Genomic DNA, 22,793 nt, shown 5'->3' with positions numbered 1-22,793 from the left:
GTACTCTCTTCGCCGACCTAGTGCTATTTTTGTCAAGCTTTGGCAACCCCTTCGTGACCTTGTCCAAACTCTCCAGCTTGACCCTGCTTTCTGTGTTTGATTTTGGATCCCACCGATCCTACCAGAACCCCATCACCACCAATCACCAGACAAGATGATGATAATAATTTTGTTTTGTCTGGCTAATAAACAATTGGGTTTACATGTAGGATTGTATTGCACTAGTAGGTTGTTGTTTTTTTGTGGGACTTTAGTATATCTGTTTACCGTTACATGTTTTAGCGTGTCATGTCTTTTTGTCTCCCAATGTTCCTGTTATTTTCTTTGTGTATTTTTTTTTGTATCTTAAAATGTATAGATAAATCTTAAATAAATAAAAAAATAAGCATTTAAACATCATCTTAAGACATTATTGGGAGCTATAGGCCTTCAGTGACAACTGATATTTATATGCATATATTTTTATGCAGCAGTCCGCACTGTTATAAAAATCTCATTGATTTACCTACATTACAATCAGAATTTGATCTTAATTTTTGGCTATAAAAATAACAACATCTTCATCAAATTTGGTCGTTTTAATGAAATTAAAATAAATAAAATAAATAAAATAAATATAATAAAATAAAAAAAATCTCACTATATTGTTTTATATTAGATACAAACCTATTTTGGGCATAACGGGGTTAATTTCTACGTGTAAAAGTGTAATCTAAAACAAATCATTACTGAGTGCACCTTTAAGTGGGGGACAACAAACTCGGAACATTGCCCCCTGTATTTCGAAGTTCGAACCCGCCCAAAACTTTCATCAGCGAGCAGAGAACTGCGCGCGCGCGAGTGTTATGGTAACGAAGCTCCGCCCGCCATTAGCACTCAGGCGCGCGCTGTTTCACTCCCTACTGTATCGATGAAGTTGCACAAAGATGGCGGATTTCCTGCCGTCCCGGTCCTTTCTATCCGTTTGTTTTCCAAACTGTGTTCTCAACAGCAACGAGGCGGAACAATTAAGGAAATCTAAAGAAATTGACCGAGATCTCATGAAAGACAAACCCTATGTGAAACGGTTAGTCAAGATACTTTTGCTCGGCGCCGGGGAGAGCGGCAAGTCCACTTTCCTCAAGCAGATGCGCATCATACACGGGCAAGACTTCGATCAGCGGGCCAAAGAAGAGTTCAAAACCACCATTTACAGTAATGTTATGAAAGGTAGGAGGCGCGTTTCTCATTCACAGACTTATGCAAGGTGGCGTGTCGGGTCTAAACTTGACTTTGAACGGGGTCGGCAAGGATGAGAGGACCGTGAAATGTAGCTAACGTTATAGCGTTAGCTGAAGTTGCGCTGTAACCTGCCCAGGAGAAACGCCCATGTTATTCTCTCAACTTTCCCCCGCCGCGGTCTTGAACAAAGACCTCCGCGGAGGACCTGATTTCTTTCTAAATCGTCTCCTTAACTTGTCGTCACATTAAACATGTGGATTCAATCTCACGCGTGATTTCCGTGGTCTAGAAGGGCAGGGCTCGGCTTTGAATTTCGTCAGAAATTAACGTTAGCGCTCAAGTTTTTAACGTCTACAACATAAAATAGCACTTCTGACTCATTTAAACTCAGCCTGGTACTTTATAAAAGTACCATACATTTTCGTTTCTGAAATACTACACTCCGTAGTATATTAGTTTTGGCGTTTTACCAGAATCTCGGATCTGTTTAAAGAGCTGCGAAATCTCCCCTCGTGTGTTCTAATGTTTTGTCTGTCCGAGTTTTAATGCCATAACTGAAACTGGATTATGCAAAATAAATCAATCCAGTATGTAAAGCCTGGCTTAAATTGTAAATCCGCTCTCTTGTTTGTTGGTATGCTGAGCCCGTCTCATAAACAACAAAGAGACTGGTGTCTACCAAAAGCACACCACTCAACTCGTATTCAAAGCCTCTTTATTTATTGGCTGGCTTCATTATGGCATTTTTAAACTTTAAAATGAAAAGGCGATTTTCAAATATATGTATATTTCTTGTAAAGGACGTGTCTGGATTCACGTGTTTCGGGCATCTGTGAAATGGGTGGAGTCCGGAGCTCTCAGACTAGCACATGATGAGGAGAACATGGGTTAACACACTGGCACTAACCGCTCACCAACACCTGTTATGGAAGAAATCCAGCTTTACTATTTCTGACAAATTTTTTTTTTTAGAAGTACAGACAGTTTGAACCAAGCTAAAGGTGTCAGATGATCCTCAAAAAGTGAGTTTGTTATTAACCTTTTTAGGCATGTCTTTTCTTTTTTCTCAGGAGTTTACTTTAGGTTTCTGTCTTCAGACTTGCTTTTTGTCTTTCAAAAAAGGGATGTGATAAATCAGTATACCCACCTTGTATAATACGGGGCTCCCCGTTTGGGCTGCCTCAGTCGGGGATTTCCAGTGCCTAGATTTTGAGATTTCCTGTACGAGATTAATATGTCACAGTGGTCATCATTTACAAAGGCACCGCAATGGCAAATGGTTCAGCTGTGATCTCGTGGAGACTCGTCTGTAGCAGTTGCTAACATCATATCCTTCCCTAACTCAACTTAAACAGGAAGCATTTAGTCAAATGGCTGTTTGGATCTAATCCTAAGGCATTCCAGAAAACACAGAAATTTCTCCCTATAATGACGAGACACTTTAACCATCAGTAGCATTTTAATTCCTTTCACACGTTTCACTTGAGATTCTACTTGCATGTATCTGTGGAGATGTTATGTTTGAAGCAGAAAGGTTTCTCACTGTTTGACAGATCTGATTGGCCAGTGATCACATCTCTAAAACAACTGGTTATGTTTTAGCACGGCAGCTGCTCTGTGACCTGATGAAGCGCTAGCCAGTAGTGCCAGTACCGGCAAGTGATGGAGAGTTTTTTTGTTATGTATTTTCAGCATCATTTCTCCAGTCTTTTTTGTGGAAACTGATTGATTAATTTTTTTTAAAAACAAACATAAATTTCCTTAATGTATTTTTTTATTAAAGTATTAATTTGTTTAAAAAAATCTTACTGACACCAAACTTTTAAACAGTGGTGTATGTCAGTCCAACAGAATCGATTGAAAACATCAGAGCTTTTACATCTTTAGCTCAGAAAGGTCAGAGGGCAGGTGTGAACTACTTTTAATGCACTTTGTTAGAGACAGAAGTGGGCAGGAGGAACCTAGCAAGGTTTTTCATTCTCTTCTAATTAGCTATGTTTCCATCCAAAGTTACAAATTTAACTTGCGCAAAATCGAAATATCGCATTAAAATGTTTGTGGGAAAAGCATTTTCCATCCATTAAGTCTAACAGAACAAAACCATTAAACCATCACTTCTGATAAACTGGTGCTTAATATCACTAAGAAAAGTAGGAGAACCCACTGTATATACAGCCTAATAATTTTCTAAATTACTTGTTCCTCAGAGCATGCAGATAAAGCAATAAACGTGCTAATGTTATTTTGCTTTCAGATGCCTGATGTTTGGGAGCGGAGTCGTGCAAAACAGTTCTGGGTGGGAATTATACAGAACCACTTTGCTCAGGCATTTCAGAATGACCAAAACATAGTCGTTTATGTGCATGTTTTCTTATCGGATAAAACAAAATTATCCAATTAAATCGAGCGAATAAGTTTTAAGCGCATTTTTATAATTGATGCACATCTTGTCGTTTACATCTAGCTTTAACCCCAAATGTGCTTAAAAGTAGGTGGATAGAAACAAGTTTATTTAATTCCTCTCATTAAGTTTCTATTGACAGCCAGGTTTATTAAATGAACTACTCCTTTCTAAAAGATATCACTTGAGAGAACAGAATATCAGCCCTGAGCATTCACATTGTGTAACCGGACTGAAATGGCAGCTGTGTCAGTGTAGTTTATCCTGAGAGTTTGTTGGACAGTATGGATGAAATCCTGCCTTCTGTGATTTCTCTTTCAAGCTCTAGCAGGTTGTTTATCTTTTCTACCTCAGGCATGATTCTGTTTATAATCTTGAATAGTTTAGCCCAGCATGCATTTGTTGCATCCTGCTGTTGTTTATATAATTCAATGTTAATTATATCTTGCTGATGCTAGATCTCATCCAGACCTCATCTACTTCTAAGGTTCCATTAACATCTGCGGTTATGGTTCAGATTTGAAGAGTTGTTTTGTTAGACATAGTCAATTTTAAGGTGAAAGTGCACATGCATATCGTGAGGTCACATGGACACCACTTCACAACAGATGTGGGATGTGTCAAAGGGGTTACGCCTCTGAGCGCATCTTTCTACAGTTTCAGTTTCCTGCACAACATAACTTTTTTCCTGTCAGCTGCATTTAGTCTTGTATGAGTAGTTGACAAATTGACATGTCCTGTGATGACGTACTATACTTCATCTAAAACTATTTTAAACATAATTTTGTTCTTTTTTTAAAAACTATTTTGCATGCTTTTTGAGCTCTTTTTAATTGAGGCTAAATGTTAATATATTTATTTTTAGAAATTCATTTGTCACGATGTAAAACCGTTTAAAATAAACTAATGAAGGCAAAACAAATGATTAAACATGATTAAAGACTTTGTAGAAGTTGTAGAGACCAGTTACAGGACCTAAGACATTTACCTTTACACATTCATATAAATTTTAACTAGGGAAACACCAAAATTTTGGCCGATGAAAATTATCGCCTGAAAATGTTCGGTTTTTGGCCGAAAGAGAAAAAAGGCCGAAAATATATACCGCCCGCCCTGCCCCTAAGCCCCGTTCACACCGCCAGCGACACGCAGCGACAAAGCGACATGATCCCATTCATTTCAATGGAGCGCTGGCGACATCCGGCGACACGAGCGACAGTGACCGTTGGCGACAGAATGTGGGCGTGTCAAGCGACAAGAGACAAGCGACAAAAGTTGAGAAATTTCAACTTTATGCAAATGTGAAGCGATTTTCGCGAGCGACAACCAATAGGAAAGTAGACTTTCAGTGGAGCTCACGTCACCGTCTCGAGTGCAGGCAAGACAGAGGAGTTCGAGGGAGATTTCACTGTTTATATGATTTGACTGTAACCACATACATGGATATAATAAAATGAGGCATGGAAAAGAAACTGTCGACAGTCTCAGTGAGTTTAATTCATACATTTAAAGTTCGAGTGTTGTAATTTTGTGATGCAAGTTTAGCACTGCTGCAGTTCATTTTACAGTTTCCCCTGCATTATGTTGACTATTAGGGACAAGAAAATTGATTATTTGTCAAATTCGAATGACGTTTTAGTCATTTATGACGGAATGAGTGAGTTTAATTTGTTGATTCATCGTTCGTTAATCTTGTAAATGATTTAATCCACTGAACACTGCTGTGGTAATATAAAAACACCCTCCCAACAGCATACTGTTTCTTTTGAGCCTAATTCCTAGTCAAATTAAAATGATATTGTTGTATATATATCACTTCTGGTGGTATTTTGTATAGATATGGCCAGGCGTGCAGTCAACCAATAACATTAGAGCGACAGCACTACGAACGCCCACAAGCGACTTCACAGTACAGAGACTAGCGACATGTAGCGACAAAATCGCTGGCGGTGTGAACGGGGCTTTAGTGTTCAGCGCTCAGGTTGCACTCTCGCACAGAATTTTTTTGTAACTCAGCTTCCGAAGGCGCACTTTGAAGGGACTGTGTCTGTACCGGCACCCAGTTTGCTCTGCTCAATGTTCTGCTCCGTGTCTGTGCTCTCTGCTCAGTCGCTCACGGCCCAAGCAAACGCTCCACTCATTTACCGCTCACACTCAAATAACGTGCCGACATGAAATTTCTCTGTAGTAGACTTGTTTCTGTTTGCAATAGCTGTAACATGGTGTGGTATAGCCGTGCTGAGCAACGCTGGTAAAATAATGCTATTGTTCACTCCTCTGTTCCCCACTCTGCTCTCATGCTCTGATAATGATAGCTTGGACTACGGATGTCAATTTAAAAAAATTGATAGATGGTTATTTAAATTAACAATCAATTAATCGTTAGCCTTCAGGGCTCGACATTAAGCTTTTTCATGTGTAAATCTGTCATTTACTTGTCCGAGTAAAAAAGTTGCTTGTCCGGAATTTCTTTTTTATGTTGTAAATATAATTTATTCGGAAGCAATATTCTCATCGGTGTTCAATCAGCTTTGATTTATTTAAATCTAAATATTGTAATATCTGCACCTTTAAAGGGCATCCCCCCTAATCTTATTAAATGTATGCTTCATCTTTCATTTAAAATTCCTAAATTTGATCAATAAATTCAATTATTTAGAATAATAAGACACTATAGGGCTGTTACCCTAGGTAGGGCTGATCAAATTAAATAATTTTCACTGAAAAATTACAATTGCATTAAATAATATTATGAGATTGTTTTAAATATACAAATAAGAAACGTTGGAAAGAATGATACTTTTAAACATAACACTAAACCGCCAGTAGGTGGCGGCAGGTGATAGTCTTAATGAGTGAGTCATTGAGTCATTCATTCAAACGGTTTGTTCAAACAACTGATTCATTCAAGAATGAGACAGATATTTATGAATGGGTCATTGAATCTTTGACTCAACCGATTCGTTCAAAATGCTATATCATTCAGTAATGAAACACGGTTGAGTGTTGCTGTTAGATGCGCTGTGGTTCTGCTGTGATCTTTGTTTGGAACTATTTTCGCTGCTGAAACAGTTAAAATTAAGTCACTTACATTTTAGATGCAAAATTGGCTGTTTTTGTTCTGTTTATTGAACTGTTGTTGGAAATAAATGTCACATTTTCAATCGTGATGGTATTCAGGAAAAATAATTGAGGTTAACATATGTTAAAAATATAAAAACTCCACATTTAGATTTTTTATAGGCAGTGTGTTGTTAACTGAGTTTGTGTGTGCTGCGCTCATTTGTGTAGATTTCTCCTCGAGAGGCTGTGTGAGCGCCAACAGCGCAACCTTACCGTCAGTAATACATTTATTATCCACAATCGATCGCAACTTACAATAAATGTAATAAAATCAGAATCAGTCTTTCGGTTTAGCAATTCCCCAGTTATTTTTTTTGTTATTGATGTTCTAATCAGGCTACTTGTCCAGTTCTCTTGTTCTCTTTTACTTGTCCCTTCAAAAAATCCACTTGTCCCGGACAAGCGTTAATGTCGAGCCCTGGTAGGGGTGTAAATCGGAGCCTTAATGACGATTCGATACGATACCGATTTCTTAAGCCAACGATTCGATTATTTTCGATACTTCAGAATTTCCCACGATACGATACGACACCGGTCTTTTAACTTCAAATAAACAATGCTTTGATTACATGGGTTACATAGTTCTCAGGGTGGTTCCCTGAGAACTAATGGTTCCCTAGGATCATTTTCCTGGTTGCATTCGCATTAGTGATGGGCGGATCGATCCTGAAGTATCGATACTTCGATACTGACGTGGTATCGAAAAGGATCGATCCTCACATAAAAATATCGATCCAAATGTGTATTTTTTTTACCAGTAATTTTTTATTAATTTAGCACGCAATTCAGTGCGTAAAATAAGCTTCTAAGTGGAAAAATAAGCGAATGTTAGCGGGTGTGTAGGATAGAACCTTTTCTCCTAGTCATCTGTATACAAGACGAAACCAATCAATCACAGAGAGCGTTCGATGCTGGTGCCTCGCTGAGCTCATAGGCCCAGCGCGTTTGGGAACGAAGCCTTGCTTAGATGACAGAGAAACAATCGGGAGTTATTTCGCAATAAACAAACCAAAACTGTACATAACGGTTTAAAATGTTGACGTCAGTAAGATCTTTTTTATGAAATTAATATTTTTATTCAACAAGGATCGATGCATTAAATTGATCAAAAGTGACAGTCAAGGGTTTTACACTGTTGAAAAAAAACTACTTCATATAAATGCTGTTCTTTCAACTTTGTTCATCAAATAATTCTGCATAAAATGTATCATGGTTTCCAACAAAATATGAAACTGTTTTCAACATTGATAATAATAAGAAATGTATCCTGAGCAGCAAATCAGCATATTAAAATGAATTATCATCATGACTGGAGTAATGATGCCGAAAATTCAGCTTTGATCACATGAATAAATTACAGTTTACTATGGCATAGAAAACAGATAGCCTATGTTAAATTGTTAAATTGTAATATTACAGTTTTTACTAAGAGAAATATAAATCTTACAGACCCCAAACTTTTGAACAGTAGGCTAGTACTATAATTAGGGTAGTTTTGTAAAAGTCACTGACTATTAAAGGGGAGTTGAGAGCACAAATCACAAAATATTTAGGCCTAGTAGTCATGAAAAAGTGTTCAGATTTAGCATATTAATGATGCATTCACCTCATAAATCATGACACACAGGAAAGTGCATACAAGTTCAAATGCATGCTTTTAAAATGAAAAAGTATCGGTATCGGTATCGATATCGGCGATACTGGCCCTGTATTTACTTGGTATCGGATCGATACAGAAATTTGCAGTATCGCCCATCACTAATTCGCATCGCTAGTAGGAACTCTGAAGTGACGTAAGCCGAGCTTGTTGTTTTGACTTATTTTGACGGCGTGGCAGACCTTTTTGACCGTGCTGAGAACGCCAGAGCCTGAGCACATAGTGCTCACATTCTCCGTGTTCATTAGTTTACGATTTGTTTTAAAAGTCCTGTCTAATATGTTATTAGATAGAACTGTTATACAAAGAAAGTAGACAGCATATGAAAAAGTTTCAGTGTTTATCGTGTGGTTGATGTTCAGTGTTCCTAGCTGAGCAGAAATGCATAATCATGTTTCACTTGGTCCCCTCAAAGTTGCGTTGGATTTTCTCCTTAGCCTACAGGTTCAGAGGTCCGTCTATCAATGTTTTCCATGTTCGTAGAGTTAGTTTCTGGAGTAAATATATAGGCTATAATCTGTGGGTTTACACAGGTTTTTTTAAAATGGCGGGTGCTAGGCTTGCTACGATAGTCGGTGTTCAGAAGCAACACCGGTTACATCATTTGCCCACCGTGGCACCCCCCCAAACCCCCCCCCCCCCCCCCCCCCCCACTGTCAATTTGATTTTTAAATATATATATATATTAGGGGTGTAACGGTACATGTATTCGTATTGAACCGTTTCGGTTCGAGGCTTCCGGTTCGGTACGCATACAAACCGAACGATTCCTTGGACCATTTTTCCTGCCGACAAAATTCGCGCTGGCGAAACATCAAATGGCAAGTGTAATGAAAGCGGAACGAAACTGCGCTATTGTGCTTCACGGATCGTTTATCAGTTCGGAGCAGCAACATCTGTGCAGCGGGAGCCGATCTCGATCAAGCGACACTGTTACAACCGTTACAACACAGCGCTAAGAGAAACATTTGAATTCGCCACTGAAGCAATAACATCGCTGCGAGATCTAGTGAGAAGCATTCACATTTCTCCGTTATTAACCGTAGATCTCTATTAGATCAAACAGCGCTGATGTGGACACCAGGAGAAACATTGTGCCGTGAATGAACTAGTAATACTTTTGTCCACAGACCAGCAACATTCACCATGGATTTAATATAGTAACACTAACTGTAACCAGTTTGGCTGGAATAGTGAAATGCTTACAAGTACTTCACACATCTTTTTCCAGCACTTCAAAACTCAAATATTATATAAATAAATAGCCTATATGAAGATTTCAGATGCAAAAGCCTCTATAAGTGCCATTTGAAATTTTCTTCTAGAATGATCATTTTTATGAAGCTTGTATATTTAAGTTCAGTAATTTTACTCAAATGACAATTAATAGGCAATCTTCATAGCCATTTAAGTGAAATTACTGAACTTAAATATACAAGCTTGATAAAAATGATCATTCTAGAAGAAAATTTCAAATGGCTTTTGCATCTAAACTCTTCATATATTTAAATGTTATTTTTAATGTGATGACCAAAACATTATTTGTTCATCCTTCAAAGATGACCCCCATTTATAAACCTGAAAGTTTCAAGATGAAGGAAAACTCACACTTATTTAAAAAATATTTTTTCTTTTAACAAATAGGAAATTTCTCTGGCATTTCTTACTTTTTGCTGTATCGAAAACGTACCGAACCGTGACTTTAAAACCGAGGTACGTACCGAACCGTGATTTTTGTGTACCGTTACACCCCTAATATATATATATATATATATATATATATATATATATATATATATATATATATATATATATATATATATATATATATATATATATTAGGGGTGGGAATCTCTAGGCACCTCACGATTCGATTCGATTACGATTCAGAGGGCTGCGATTCGATGCTAAATCGATTATCAGAATCTTTTTTTTGTGTGTGTGTGACTATAAATACTTTGCTTTAAAAGTACAAAGTAATGACCCATAAAGAATTAACGTACAATATATTTTATTAACATTGCAAAGAACCAACAGGAAAATACATGTGTGTCTGAACTAGCAGCAGCATATTTGTAGTAAATTAATAATATAACAACGACCGGTAACGTTACAGCCGAGTGTTTTTCCTCCTCTGGCTGGAAACGTGTCATTTGGCTTCATGTGTCTTGTTTCCGAAATATTTTAGTTTTACTCTACAAAGCTTACAACTAGTGTGGCTCTTGTCCAGCTCCTTTCCCCCTTCAACTTCAGAAGCCAAAGTATTTCCACACGTCAGCTTTTAACGAGGAGGGTGTTTGGATTTGGCGCTCAGCCATCGCATCCGCGTCTGTTATGTGCACGCCACAGACGGTCCGGCCACTGCACTTCCGCGCTTCAGAGTTCCGTCTTTCGCGTTCCGTCAAGATTACGTTATTATAAATATATATCTAAAAAAAATTTTTTTTTTTTGAAAATCGATTTTTGACAATTGTGAATCGATTCAGAATCGTCCACGTCCGCATCGCGATGCATCTAAGAATCGATTTTTTCCCCCACCCCTAATATATATATATAAAAATAATCAATATTTGGTGTCAAAGCGAAATGTAAAAGTGCCTGTTTAAGCGAATTTGTCATTTGTGTGCACGGGTGCGGAGCGAGCAGAACAGGGAAAGCGTTTTCAGTTCATTCCTATGGAAAAATCATGCTTGCTCTATTCTGCTCGCTCCGCACCCGCGGACACGTGTGGCCGTGCGCATTAGTTTCGTTTTCAAATTAGCGCCAATTCGGGGAGGATTGCTTGAATGGTTAGTTTCCTTAGCCTATTATGAACCACCATTATGAATGCCGGTGCGGACGTGCACATTTTATGTTTGCGTTTAAATGAGCGACTTTAAAAACCCCGCCGGTGTTGTCACACGTCGATTAACCGGTGGGAAAATATCCTCACCGCCACATTCCTAGCGGGTGCTGGTGTTTCGTTTTTACGTTCGGCCAATCAGCGAACACTAACCTCACGAGTAGTTCCTATAGTGCTGGTTTAGACCCTACTCTGAAGTAGGAGCTAAATTTGTTCCTCCAAAAGAAGTTTCTAGAACTAAAATCGTTCCTAGTTCCTGCAGTGCGAACGCGCCAAAATCCGGGTACTTCCGCCAATAGTTCTAGGAACTATGAAAAGGTTCCTCCGGTGCGAAAGTACTTATCGTTACACCGGTAGATGGCGTCAAGTAACTGTCACAAAAATGTATTTGTCATTGAATCATTCATTTAAGAGATTTGTTTAAAAACTCTAAATCGTTCAGTAATACAACATTCTCAATTTATCCAATCTAATAAGAGCTGCATGATTAATCACTAAAAGATAGCAATCTCATTCCTAAATAACCGGCATGCTCCTACCCTGTAGGGACAGGGGAGAAACTGCACTGTGTGTGTTGAAATGAGTATTTTAGACAGAATGGTTATTTGCTTTCGCTAATGTGTGTCTATGGGCTGCTGTTATTGATTGTGCTGCAGGACGTGCATATAATAGAGACAGCTCTCTTTACATGCCATTTTGTGCTGCACTAATGGGCTTCTACTTGGACATTGTTCACCTTTTAAAGGGCCTTCGGTTAAATACTCTTGACCTGCCGTAGTGCTGGGCGGTTTGACCAAAAATTTATATTGTCTCTGTGTATAGAAGGATCATAAACATGGTGGTACAGACATACCAGTTCGGCCAGATTCGGCTCGAAGTCGTTCATCTTCGGATGCGGCGCCGCGCGCGATGTTACAAAAAGTGCCGTGCACACCGCCAGGCGAAATGGGGTCTTGCGCACCCAACGCGCACGACCGCCCACACCGCAATGACGTCATTTTTGCCGCGCGCACTTCGCGCTCTTGCGGACGCGTCGAGTATAAACAAGGCTTAACGTCTTTAAACAATAAGAGCGCTGTCTTGCTCTCTCTCCCCGCAGTTTCAAGTGGAGCATTTGGAGATTTTTAGAGATTAGAGACTCTAGGCCTACACTCAAAGAACAACATCTCTCAACACTAAATTATAAAGGCCTGTCTCAAATACAAGCCGATGCAGTTCGACGATTTGGGAAAATAAAAGCCCAGGCTATTGTTTTACGCTAGTTCTGCAGCATCCATCTTCCCTGTAACGGAACACCAGAGCATTGCTGTTTACTTTTACTGTCTATGGTTTACCCTCGCATCGCAGTCGCTGCTTAGAAGTGCAACATTGTAAAGGGTCCATCTGAAACAGTGTCGCGCAGCGTAAGGCCGGAGACACACTGGCTGCGTGGCGTGAGCGTCTCAGCTGCGTGGCGTGTCCGTGTTTATTTCGGCTCCCATGTTAACAGGTAAGAGCTTGCACACTGCCTGCGTGACACGCGCGTCTCAGGCGCGGCATGAGCCGCGCGGAAAACGCGTGCATGCTAGAAATAGAACCGACGCCTATTTTTCACGCGACACGCAAGCATGTTGGAAGCGTTTGCAGGCAAAATAGTATAGGAAAAGATGTTTATATGTCGTTTTGTACACGAATACATATTAATAAATTACATTTTGATGTTTGAAAATCTAGGGTTTGACATAAATTCAGATATAGTCTTTTTATATATAAAGACAGATATATTCAGTCTTTTTTTTAATCCCATTATTTTTGCCTATATAATTTCATGTCATTTTATTTGTTAAACAGTCGAGTCCTGGTGTCCACTACAGAGGTCATAGCAAATGAATAAAATATAGCCTATATATATTTTCATTTGTTTATAATGCTCTTAACAATGTGATTACATGAAAAAAAATTAAAAAAAATTCTTTGAAAAAAACTTTCTGGGCCTCAGGAGGATATAAAGTTAGGATAGGCTACAATAACATCGTAGTGTGTCTTCTGAGTGACGGTCCAACATCAGGTAGGCTAAATATAGGCTCTTTAAAGCTACACAAAATTTGTAAATGTTATTGAAATAAACAGACAGCCGCATGTTTCCCTATTTTTCGGATTTTGGAAGATGCGTGATAAAAGTTGAAATTGTTGTCGTAAAGGCAAGAGCAACAGTAATCCAAATGTAGACTGGTCTGTCGGCGCCCTCCCTCTATGTCACATATAGCGAATATGTATTCGTGTACGCCACGCAGCGCCGCGTCAGACACGCTTCTGGTGTGCAAAGACACAGAAAACGCGACGCAGCCGCCACGCAGCTGACACGCAACAGAAACGCCACGCTCACGCCACGCAGCCAGTGTGTCTCCGGCCTAACGTTCGTTCCGCCGTTGTAATTAAATACACCGGTATGGCGGTTTATTAAAAATCAATATCGTAACGAAAATATAAACCGGTTTTCGGTTTGAACCGGTTTACCGCCCAGCACTAACCTGCTGTCACCTCACAATGGAATGTGTGGCAAGTAGGGATGCAAACGGTTAATCGATTAATTGTCGACAAGAATTTACTCAATTAAATTAATTGTCGGCTAATTGAACATTGCGAACGTGACACGAGATTCTCACGCGAGAGAGCCGACAAACTTGAGGCGGCAAAAAAAAAACCAAACATGAGGCGGTCAAAACGGAGTGGAGTGCATCGATATTGACTACCAGCTATACAGCGTGCTAACCTCGAAAATCCAGCTGTATTCTAACAATAACTTAACTCATAACGTTACCTGTCAACACTCCCGTTTTTCCCGGGTTTCTCCCGTTTTTTAGCCCTATCTCCCGGACCCCTCCCGGTTTGTTATTTTTCCTGGGAAACTAGTCTCTGCCTGTCACATGTTCTACCATCCACATCTTTACTTAAAGCCTGGAACACACCAAGTCGGCCGTCGGGCAGTTTTTGTGCGTCGGCTGACTAAGTTTCCTCGGTGCCTTCGGCTGAAATTGGTCCTCGTCGGCTTTGTTTCGGCCGATTCGGCATGTTGAATCGGCGTCGGTGAAAGAGGGAACTCTGATTGGCTGTTCAGCTTAGTGAAAGAGTCAATGCACGAGAATAATAGCAAAACAGCGAGCAAAGAAGTCAAAATTCTACAGATATAAGGCTGTTCTTATGTTATGTCATCTGCCTGAGTGTTCCTTGGCGAATATTTCAATAGTAACACGAGCGGAGTGGAATAAAGAAGTGTTCAGCAGGATTGATATTTACAACGGTAAGCACGCACAGCTTTGTTTATGGTTTGTGTATCTGCAGCGGCAGCGTCGGTTTCCCCTTTTTGAATGACGAATATAGACGAATATATCTGCAGAAACAGACAGTTGTCTCATTTACACTCAGGCGCAGAGCGCGCATTCTAGCTGACAGTCGCCAGTAGTTCTCTCGGTGTGTTCAAGTGCAGCTTTTTACCCCGACGCGAGGCGACAACACAGTCGACTTTCATCAGCGCTAGTTCGTCGGTGTCGGCTTGGTGTGTTCCAGGCTTAATAAACAAAATAAGATAAAAATTAGCATCAAACAGAAATTACCCGCATACATGGTGTGTTCGAGGCGCACGGCACATACAATACAATACTGCCGATAGTTCAACAGGGAGCGCGCAGCTCTTAAAGGGGCCACACCTTATTTCCACTCATTACAAGTTGTAAATTTGACTCCCCCCTCAGCCTATATTATAAGTGCTGCTGCTAATGTTTCAAGTTTTTTTATATAAGTAGTTTACCAGATAGATTATTTATATGTAGGATTAATATAGTGTAGGCTAAGCCTACCCATATAGATTTTTATTTAAAATGTATTTTTTGTTGCTTAATGTTTCACATGCAACAGGTGAGCCAGTGCACAATTATTTTTTATGTATTTTAATTTTCTGTGCATAATTTATTTTGTTAAACTACATAAATGCCATTATCTGTAACATCCTAACTGTTACAATAAAACATCAATTGAGCAATATAACATGCATTTTTATTCAGTATATAAGCAATATTTAGCTTTTTATGTTAAATTAATACCGTGAGACATTTACATTCTCAGGAAAATAGCCGCTTATCAGTTAATCGTTAATCGATCGATAAGGTTGATCAAATAATGATTAATGAATTAATCGATAATTTGCATCCCTAGTGGCAAGAACAATTAAGGTCTTATCCTGTGAAAAGACCCTGGGTCAGGCTTATAACTGCACGTGAGGTCTAGAAGGGTGAAGAATATTGTGTGAAGTCCTCCATCAAATGCTTGTTATATTGGCAGCGTAACTGATTGTAAACAAATGGTTTAGAAAGAGCAGTTTATTTAAATCTGGGTTGGGATAGGTTGGTTGGTTTCTATGCAGAATGGAAGATAACCGCAAAGTATCCATTCATTATTTCAAAAACCATTCTTAGTTACCAAGAACTTTTCCACCAAGCAAGCTTTTCCACCAAAATATCTGAAAGGTCAAAAGTGCTCTGTCTTTGTGTGTCATTGTGAGGGAGAGAGCTGCTAGTGGAAACAGGCTTAGCAGGTTATTTGTACTATGACTGCTGGGGACGCCAGTTTTTGAAAGAGAAAGACAGGTGTGAAAACCAGCTCACAATGGAAATTTCCTACGCTGATAATCTGAGTATACAAAACTAGAGACCAACACTACTGATACTCAAACCCTCACCCAGGAGTGATGTAGGTGATGTCACTTGCTCTTATTTGTTTCTTGGGACAAGTATATCAGTAAAACGTTAATCTTTTTATCTTTGTGTTGATACAAACAGGATTTCCATGTTGTGGCTGTACTACATTACAAAAGGGAACAGATAACTTGAGGACCCAACTGAAGTTGTTCTGGTGCTTTATGCCTTTTGTAGGACACATGCAGACCTCTGTGGAGGACATTTTGCTCTTTTGGGACTTGGGGGACAATCTGTGCAACTGAAATGTACTGGTCTAATCCAGTTGAGATTTACTGTAATTACTGCACATATCAATTAAGCATAAATTAAGATGAGATTTGAGACCCATCTTGTGTGGGTGCTGCAGAACTCATTTATTCCACATATCTGTAGCATAGATTTTAAGGTCTATTGCACTAAATGCTGTTCAGTAATAATGTAGACACTTGAGAGCAGAGTCACTGTAGCATGTGCTGATGATGACAGCACAGTTAGTGAGTGACTGGCTACAAACTATATGCACTGAGCATACACTGAGTTTGACACATGTCCAGTACAATTGTTGTGACTCTTCTGTCTCTTCTGGCGCATGTGCTGTTGTATGCGCACCGTCCGCATATGTCTCTATTAAATGTTGTCTTTTTAAAATGAAAGTGTTTGAATTTAGAGGAAATCTGTTGCTTTCTGTGTATTTCTGCAGCCCTAGGTCATTAGTAATGCTAAATACGATAACAGCTATCCATTAATCTATACATGTCTACTACATTGCAACTATATTGCTCTCTTGATGCTGTTGTACCTTTGAATGCTTCATGTGCAGGAATGTGTGAGAATCTTTTTTTTTTTTTTTTTTTTAAATAGGCCTAGAGATCACAACTAACAAAATAACATAACATAATTTACTTGAGGTTGTGACAATGTTAATTGCTGCTAATTGTCTTTTTTGTTTAATTTGAATTAAAAAATCGCTTTGAATAAATGATTTAATAAATCACTCTAAATACTTCACCTATTTCTTTACTGGATGAATCAGCGTTTTTGATCAAATCTCTTGAATCGAATCAAATCTCACCTCACCTCACGAAGTTATCACGTTACTTAACCACTTGCTTAACCAACACAAAATAGGTGTCGTGTTAAAGCGACGCTTGGCTGTAGTGAGTTTAGGGAATATGACCTTCACAAGTGCCTTTACATTTGCTGATTTTGGAAGTGCTCTATTTTCATAGCATGAAAAAAACACCTCCTTTACATGGAAATATGATCTGGAAAATCATTGTACATAACACATAAGCCCCTTTCACACAGAGATTCCGGAAAATACACGGATAAAGTGACCCGGGATTTGACCCGGGTTCGTTTGATTTTGCTTCATTCAAACGGCCAGTGATTTGCCGGAATCAGAGAGCGCGTTCACACACAACCCGTGTATGTTCCGGAGAGACGCGTGACGTTGGATGTGACGGGTCTCTACTTCAGTCCAGTTTGCAGACATGTTTTCGTTCTTTCTTGTATCGATGACGAACACAAACTTTCTTCTAGAGTAACTGAGTCGCAAGATAACTACGCTATTGCAAAGGCTCGTGAATCATCACTACGACACACCCCTTATACGGCATTGGTTCTGGCTTTTGTTCACACAGCGCGCGTTCCGGGTCTGAACACGGCAATGTTACTAGGTCCCCAACCCGGCATCGATCCCGGCTCGTGTTTGCGTTCACACAGAAGGCACTCTGGCAATTTGCCAGGTTCAAAGCGCTGTGTGAAAGGGGCTATATATTGTTGAAAAGGTCTCAATAGCAGAATACAATAAACATAGCCAACACGTGTAAACAGTATACACATGATTCTTTTCTGCCACATGTGTTTTTTGATGGCCGATGCCGATATCTTAGAGAGCAGGGTGGCCGATATAAAGACGAATATATACTTTATATTTATTTTAATCAATATTTAATAAATTATAAATAAATTTAGAAAACAAATCTTTAAAAAAAAACATGCTTCTACTTTAGATGGAAACTTAATCTGGTAATTTCGTGGGAAAAAAAAGACAAGACAAGGTAACGCTAATTTTACATACAGGACACAGTGAAAACTATATGAATATGACAGTGGGCAACTGGATATAGCACAGCATAATTTAAAATGAAGGCTTTCAAGTTTTTCGATCGCGTCTGTGAAGCTGATCTTCTGCTCGCATTCACTCACTTCACACGGACCCACTGTCACTCGCAGGAACACGTTTATGCAGCCTACAAATGCACACTTCACAAGATATCACAGCTGGATTCGATTAAATCTGCAAGGTTTGTGAAATTAGATATTCAGAGATTTGTTTAAATGATGTAGATGCGCATTTGTTGAATGTTGACGGTAAATGAGAAAGTATTTTAGCCTGATTATTTGCCTTTTCTTTTACAAATAATATAAAAGCAAACTCTCTACTTTTTCGCATACCATTTACTTTCTTTATTTACCAGTTCTGTCTAACAAAGTATTAGATATGACTGACAGAGATCGTAAACTAATAAAGGCGGAGAATGTGAGTGGTTGCTGTGTGATCAGGTGCTGCCGTTCTCTTCTCATGCGCTGTCCGTCAAAATTAAAGTCCTGCTTCCAACACATCGGCCAATCAGAAAAACTTATCTGCGGATATTTAAAAAATGCTAAATATAATTATAAACCTCTAGCTTGAAGGCATTAATACATTTACAATGCGAAACTACGCACGCTCGCGATGTTTCCTTGTGTGTCGCTGCAATAGGCTTTATGCACAGCTTCACTACTTCCTGAACTTCAGCCAGCCCTTTGTTTCCTGTCTGTCATTTTTGGACAAACTGATTAGTCCAGGTGTGCCTGATTATTGTTACTGAGGCCAGGCAGACCTGGATTAATCAGTTTGTCCATTAATGACAGACAGGAAACAAAGGGCTGGCTGAAGTTCAGGAAGTAGTGAAGCTGTGCATAAAGCCTATTGTTTTGCACATGGGCCATACACACCTTGCTAAAGCCATATGCGCTCTAATGATGTCATTGCTTAATCTACCATTGATAAGTTTTAGCGATTAAATTATTGACAACTAATCGTGCAGCTCTATTAAAATCGTGCAGTCAGTGTGAAGTTATGAATTTCCTTGTAGTTGTGTGAAGTTTCTCAAAGGCTCTGCATTTCATTTTTATCCTGAGATGTATGCATGCATGCATGTATTAGGCTTGCTGCGTTAGTCTTTGTTACGTTGTGTTCGGCCATACACATTGCTTACCCACCACGGGCACTGTTGTTTTGCTTCTTTCAGTTGGACAACAGATGCTACAACTATAAACTGAAAGGGTCTACATCACGAGCTGCAGCGTCGCATCATAGTGAAGCAGGAGTCATATTTCAATTATTATGTGACCAAAGTAAGGAGAGATGAGATGACTGACAGGATGATTGTGGAGGATTTGGTGTGCAACAGATCCTGAGTGTTATTACAAAAAAATCTCATCTTGCAAAATGTGTGGTCAGTTCCACTGGACCCTATATACAAAGTACTCATTGGTAATTTGAAAGTGAGCTCACATTCGCAGCTCCCTGATGTCTGCAAGTTATAGGCCTATAGACCGAGTACACATGATTGCAAATTCAAAAGCGACAGTGAAAAATGAGCGCGCATTCATGCGCACCCCCCACTAATAATTACCCTAATGGGCTACTGCAGTTATAATGCTTACTTTCATACAGACCCATTTCCTTGTATTGTGATAAATGATAAACTTTTGATGAAAATGGAAAAAATGATGATAATTTTCCAAGTGTTTGGGGTCTAATGTTGTTTGCTTCATTAAACTTGAAAACGGCATCATATTGAACTTTGTCAGTACACGGCATCATACAATGGAGAGCCACTCATAATATTCCCCTTTTTTACATTGTTCCTCCTATTGCTGTCATCACAGGTGTTCGAGTGCTTGTGGATGCCAGAGAAAAGCTGCATATCTCATGGGGAGACCCTTCAAACCAGGCACATGGAGACACCATGATGGCTTTTGACACACGGTCAGCCATGGGCTCACAGGGGATGGTGGAGACCAATGTGTTCCTGCAGTACCTGCCATCGATCCGTGCCCTCTGGGCTGACAGCGGCATACAGAACGCATATGACCGGCGCAGGGAATTTCAGCTGGTGAGCTTTTCGTGATCTCAATGTGAAATCATAAAGCATTTAACTTCTGTAATGTGTGATTGAGTGAAGCTGTATATTTAGCAGGGAATGGGTTCTGTTCGGGACAATTGTTGTCGGCATGCGAGTCGAGTGCACTAACAATGACGCTGAACACCGCATTCTCTAGCAGTCGTCAGCACGACTCTCACTAGCTGGCCTCCGTTACGCACGCAATCCAAGAGTAGATTTCTGTTCATCATAGCAGAAGCACAACAAAATAATGCTTCACGAAAAATAAAGCGCAGTGATGAACGAACGAGTTTGTTGTCAGTTGCCAACAGCACAGCACCTCCAGACAAACAATGACACTCAAACCCAGTGTTACTCACGTGTGGACCCGAATCAAAGCAACCTCTGTGTCTATTTTCAGGCCTTCCCGTTTCTCTCTGTCCAGTGCTGGAAAGCTTTTCTAATATTAATGCGGGTCCTAAAGCTCTTGCCCAGTCATAACCCTTTGTTTTCCAGTGATTTCTTCTGAGCTTTTCTCTTTGTATTTTTTTTCTCATCTCTATTTCTGCAGTCTTTCTTCAAATCTCCCTCTTGCTTGTTCTCTCTCCTCCACCGTCATATGTGCCCTAATCCTGAAGATTGGCTACACAGGTTTGTTGTTGTTGTTGTTGTTGTTTGTTCGTGTGTCGGTCTGACTAACTTCCAAACAGCGTTTTTCAAATATCACTTTCCCCACCTTTAAACTAACATCATGCTAGTTATGCTTTTTTTTTCTTCTTCTTCTTCAGATGTTACTTTTAGGTCATAGCCACCTAACTAAAATACTTTGAGACTTTAGACCCCATCTAAAAGTTTTGCAGCTTGCCTTGCCAAGATGGTGTGTGCGTACATCTAGGAGGATGTGCAAACCACATCACTGCTGTGCTCAGGCCTGGCTGCTGTGAACCGTTTTTCATCAGTCTGCTTCTGACATAATCATCAGACTTTCTGCCCTAGGGTTTGTTTATCTAACCTAGATTAAATATTGCTATTCCTGCTTTTGTTGTTTGTTTTTTTTACTTGGAGTAGCATATCAGTTTAATTTGATTAATTTTTGATTTTCCACTATAAATCTCAAACTATTTCTCATTAGGCCCTGACATAAGCAAGTGCCATCTTAGCACACAACTTCAGACTTCTCTAAATGCTCTCAGTTCCTAGTGCGTTGCTTCCCCATTTTAAATGTTGATTTCACCAAAGGACTTCACACCCTGTAACCAACTCCTATTAATATGATTTGTAGAGGTTACAAAGCACGAGAGATTGCACTTGTACATCATATGATTGCGATCATCCATGCAACATGAACGTCATGTTTTTTTGTCTCTCTTCTAGTGCTGTAGTACTTTGTGCTGCCCTAATGCTAAACAGTTTAACATGCATTGAAAGTGCAAATTGTATGATTCCAAGTTCATGAATGTCTCTTTAAGTTGTATTTATGTCAAGCATTCTGTGTAAGTGACCTGTAAAACTGACATTTTAATTGCTGCTAGTTAATTCTTTTTTTATGGCAATTAATTGTTAGCCAAACTGGCATGACTATGATAGCCCAAGGCGGCTGTATTATTGTGATTTAAACTTGAAACGTGATTTTTTTTTTTTTTTTTTTTTTTTTTTTTGCATAAGTTATGATGTAGTTTAGAAATCACTGGTGTCATGCACAGAGTTTGCTTTTTTGCTGGAGGATAAAGGTGGTCTTTGTCCATTTCTAGTGATCCTCTCAGCATGGGCATGTTGGGACATTAGCAGAGCAGCGGATGCATGCTGGTTAGGACAAGAAACACAACTCTGACTCTGTGTACTGCGGCCCAGATCTGTGGAACTGATAACAGGGTAGATCTGCTGTTGATCAAGCTCAGGAATCTCCGTTTTCATTGAGCTGGTCGAATGCAAATCCTTATTACCGCTGAGGTTTCCAAACAGCTCGCCTGTTAAGTAGGCAGCCTCTGCCACAGGCTCTGGTGATTTGCATTCAGCCTGTGTGAGTGAAGGCAACAAAACAAAACACTTTTGTGCCCTGTAATCCACAAACCACGTGTGTCGAGTGCAAAACATTATCAGGCTTCCTGCTTTCACAACTCTGCCCCTCCAGCCTCTGGGGGTTATGGTATGCACCCAACATGCAACAAAACAAAACTTGTTCTAGATTCCTGCAGCCAAGATCCCTTCGCCTCTGGCTCCTCCTCGCTCCACCCCCTCCTCTTTTTTCTAGGCATTGCATAATCCTAATCCACTGCTTTAGTCCTCGCTGTTCTGCTCTCACTACCCCTGTACATGGCACTCTGATCCGTCTTCTTTTGGTAGTCTTTTTAACGTCTGCTTCGAGCTAAAAGCCAGCACATAGTTTATAACTGTCGAATTCAGTTCGGTGAATCATTACAAGGTTTACTTATAGTCTTTGAGCATCTATGCGAGTCGGTGAGGTTCATTCAAACCCCACTCACTGAAGGCTTAATCTGATTTAGGTAATACTTGCAAGGCATTTTCAAAACACTCACTGCCTGGTCAATTTAGATAATCATGCTGCAATTTAAAATGAAACCGTCTTCAGCACTGCTCATCTCAGCTCCAGTTACCGCGGAATCCATGATGTCTGCAGATTGAAGGCACCAGAAGAGATGTTTTGATAGGAGACATCCAC

General features: G+C 39.7%; 1 protein-coding gene across 1 annotated transcript in view; it reads left to right on the top strand.

Moving 5' to 3' along the window:
* The first annotated feature begins 872 nt into the window (after positions 1-872).
* gna13b (guanine nucleotide binding protein (G protein), alpha 13b) overlaps positions 873-22,793 on the top strand; it is a 41,404-nt gene continuing 19,483 nt past the window's right edge. The window contains exons 1-2 of the mRNA XM_056240612.1: positions 873-1,209; positions 19,899-20,125. Of these exons, the coding sequence (XP_056096587.1) occupies positions 927-1,209; positions 19,899-20,125 (510 nt within the window). The 5' untranslated portion in view covers positions 873-926. The remainder of the gene's footprint in view (positions 1,210-19,898; positions 20,126-22,793) is intronic.

Source organism: Rhinichthys klamathensis, unplaced genomic scaffold, assembly GCF_029890125.1.
Source record: "Rhinichthys klamathensis goyatoka isolate OS25496 unplaced genomic scaffold, OSU_Roscu_1.1 h1tg000605l_1, whole genome shotgun sequence".
NCBI lineage: Eukaryota > Metazoa > Chordata > Actinopteri > Cypriniformes > Leuciscidae > Rhinichthys > Rhinichthys klamathensis.
This window is presented reverse-complemented; position numbering and strand designations above follow the sequence as displayed.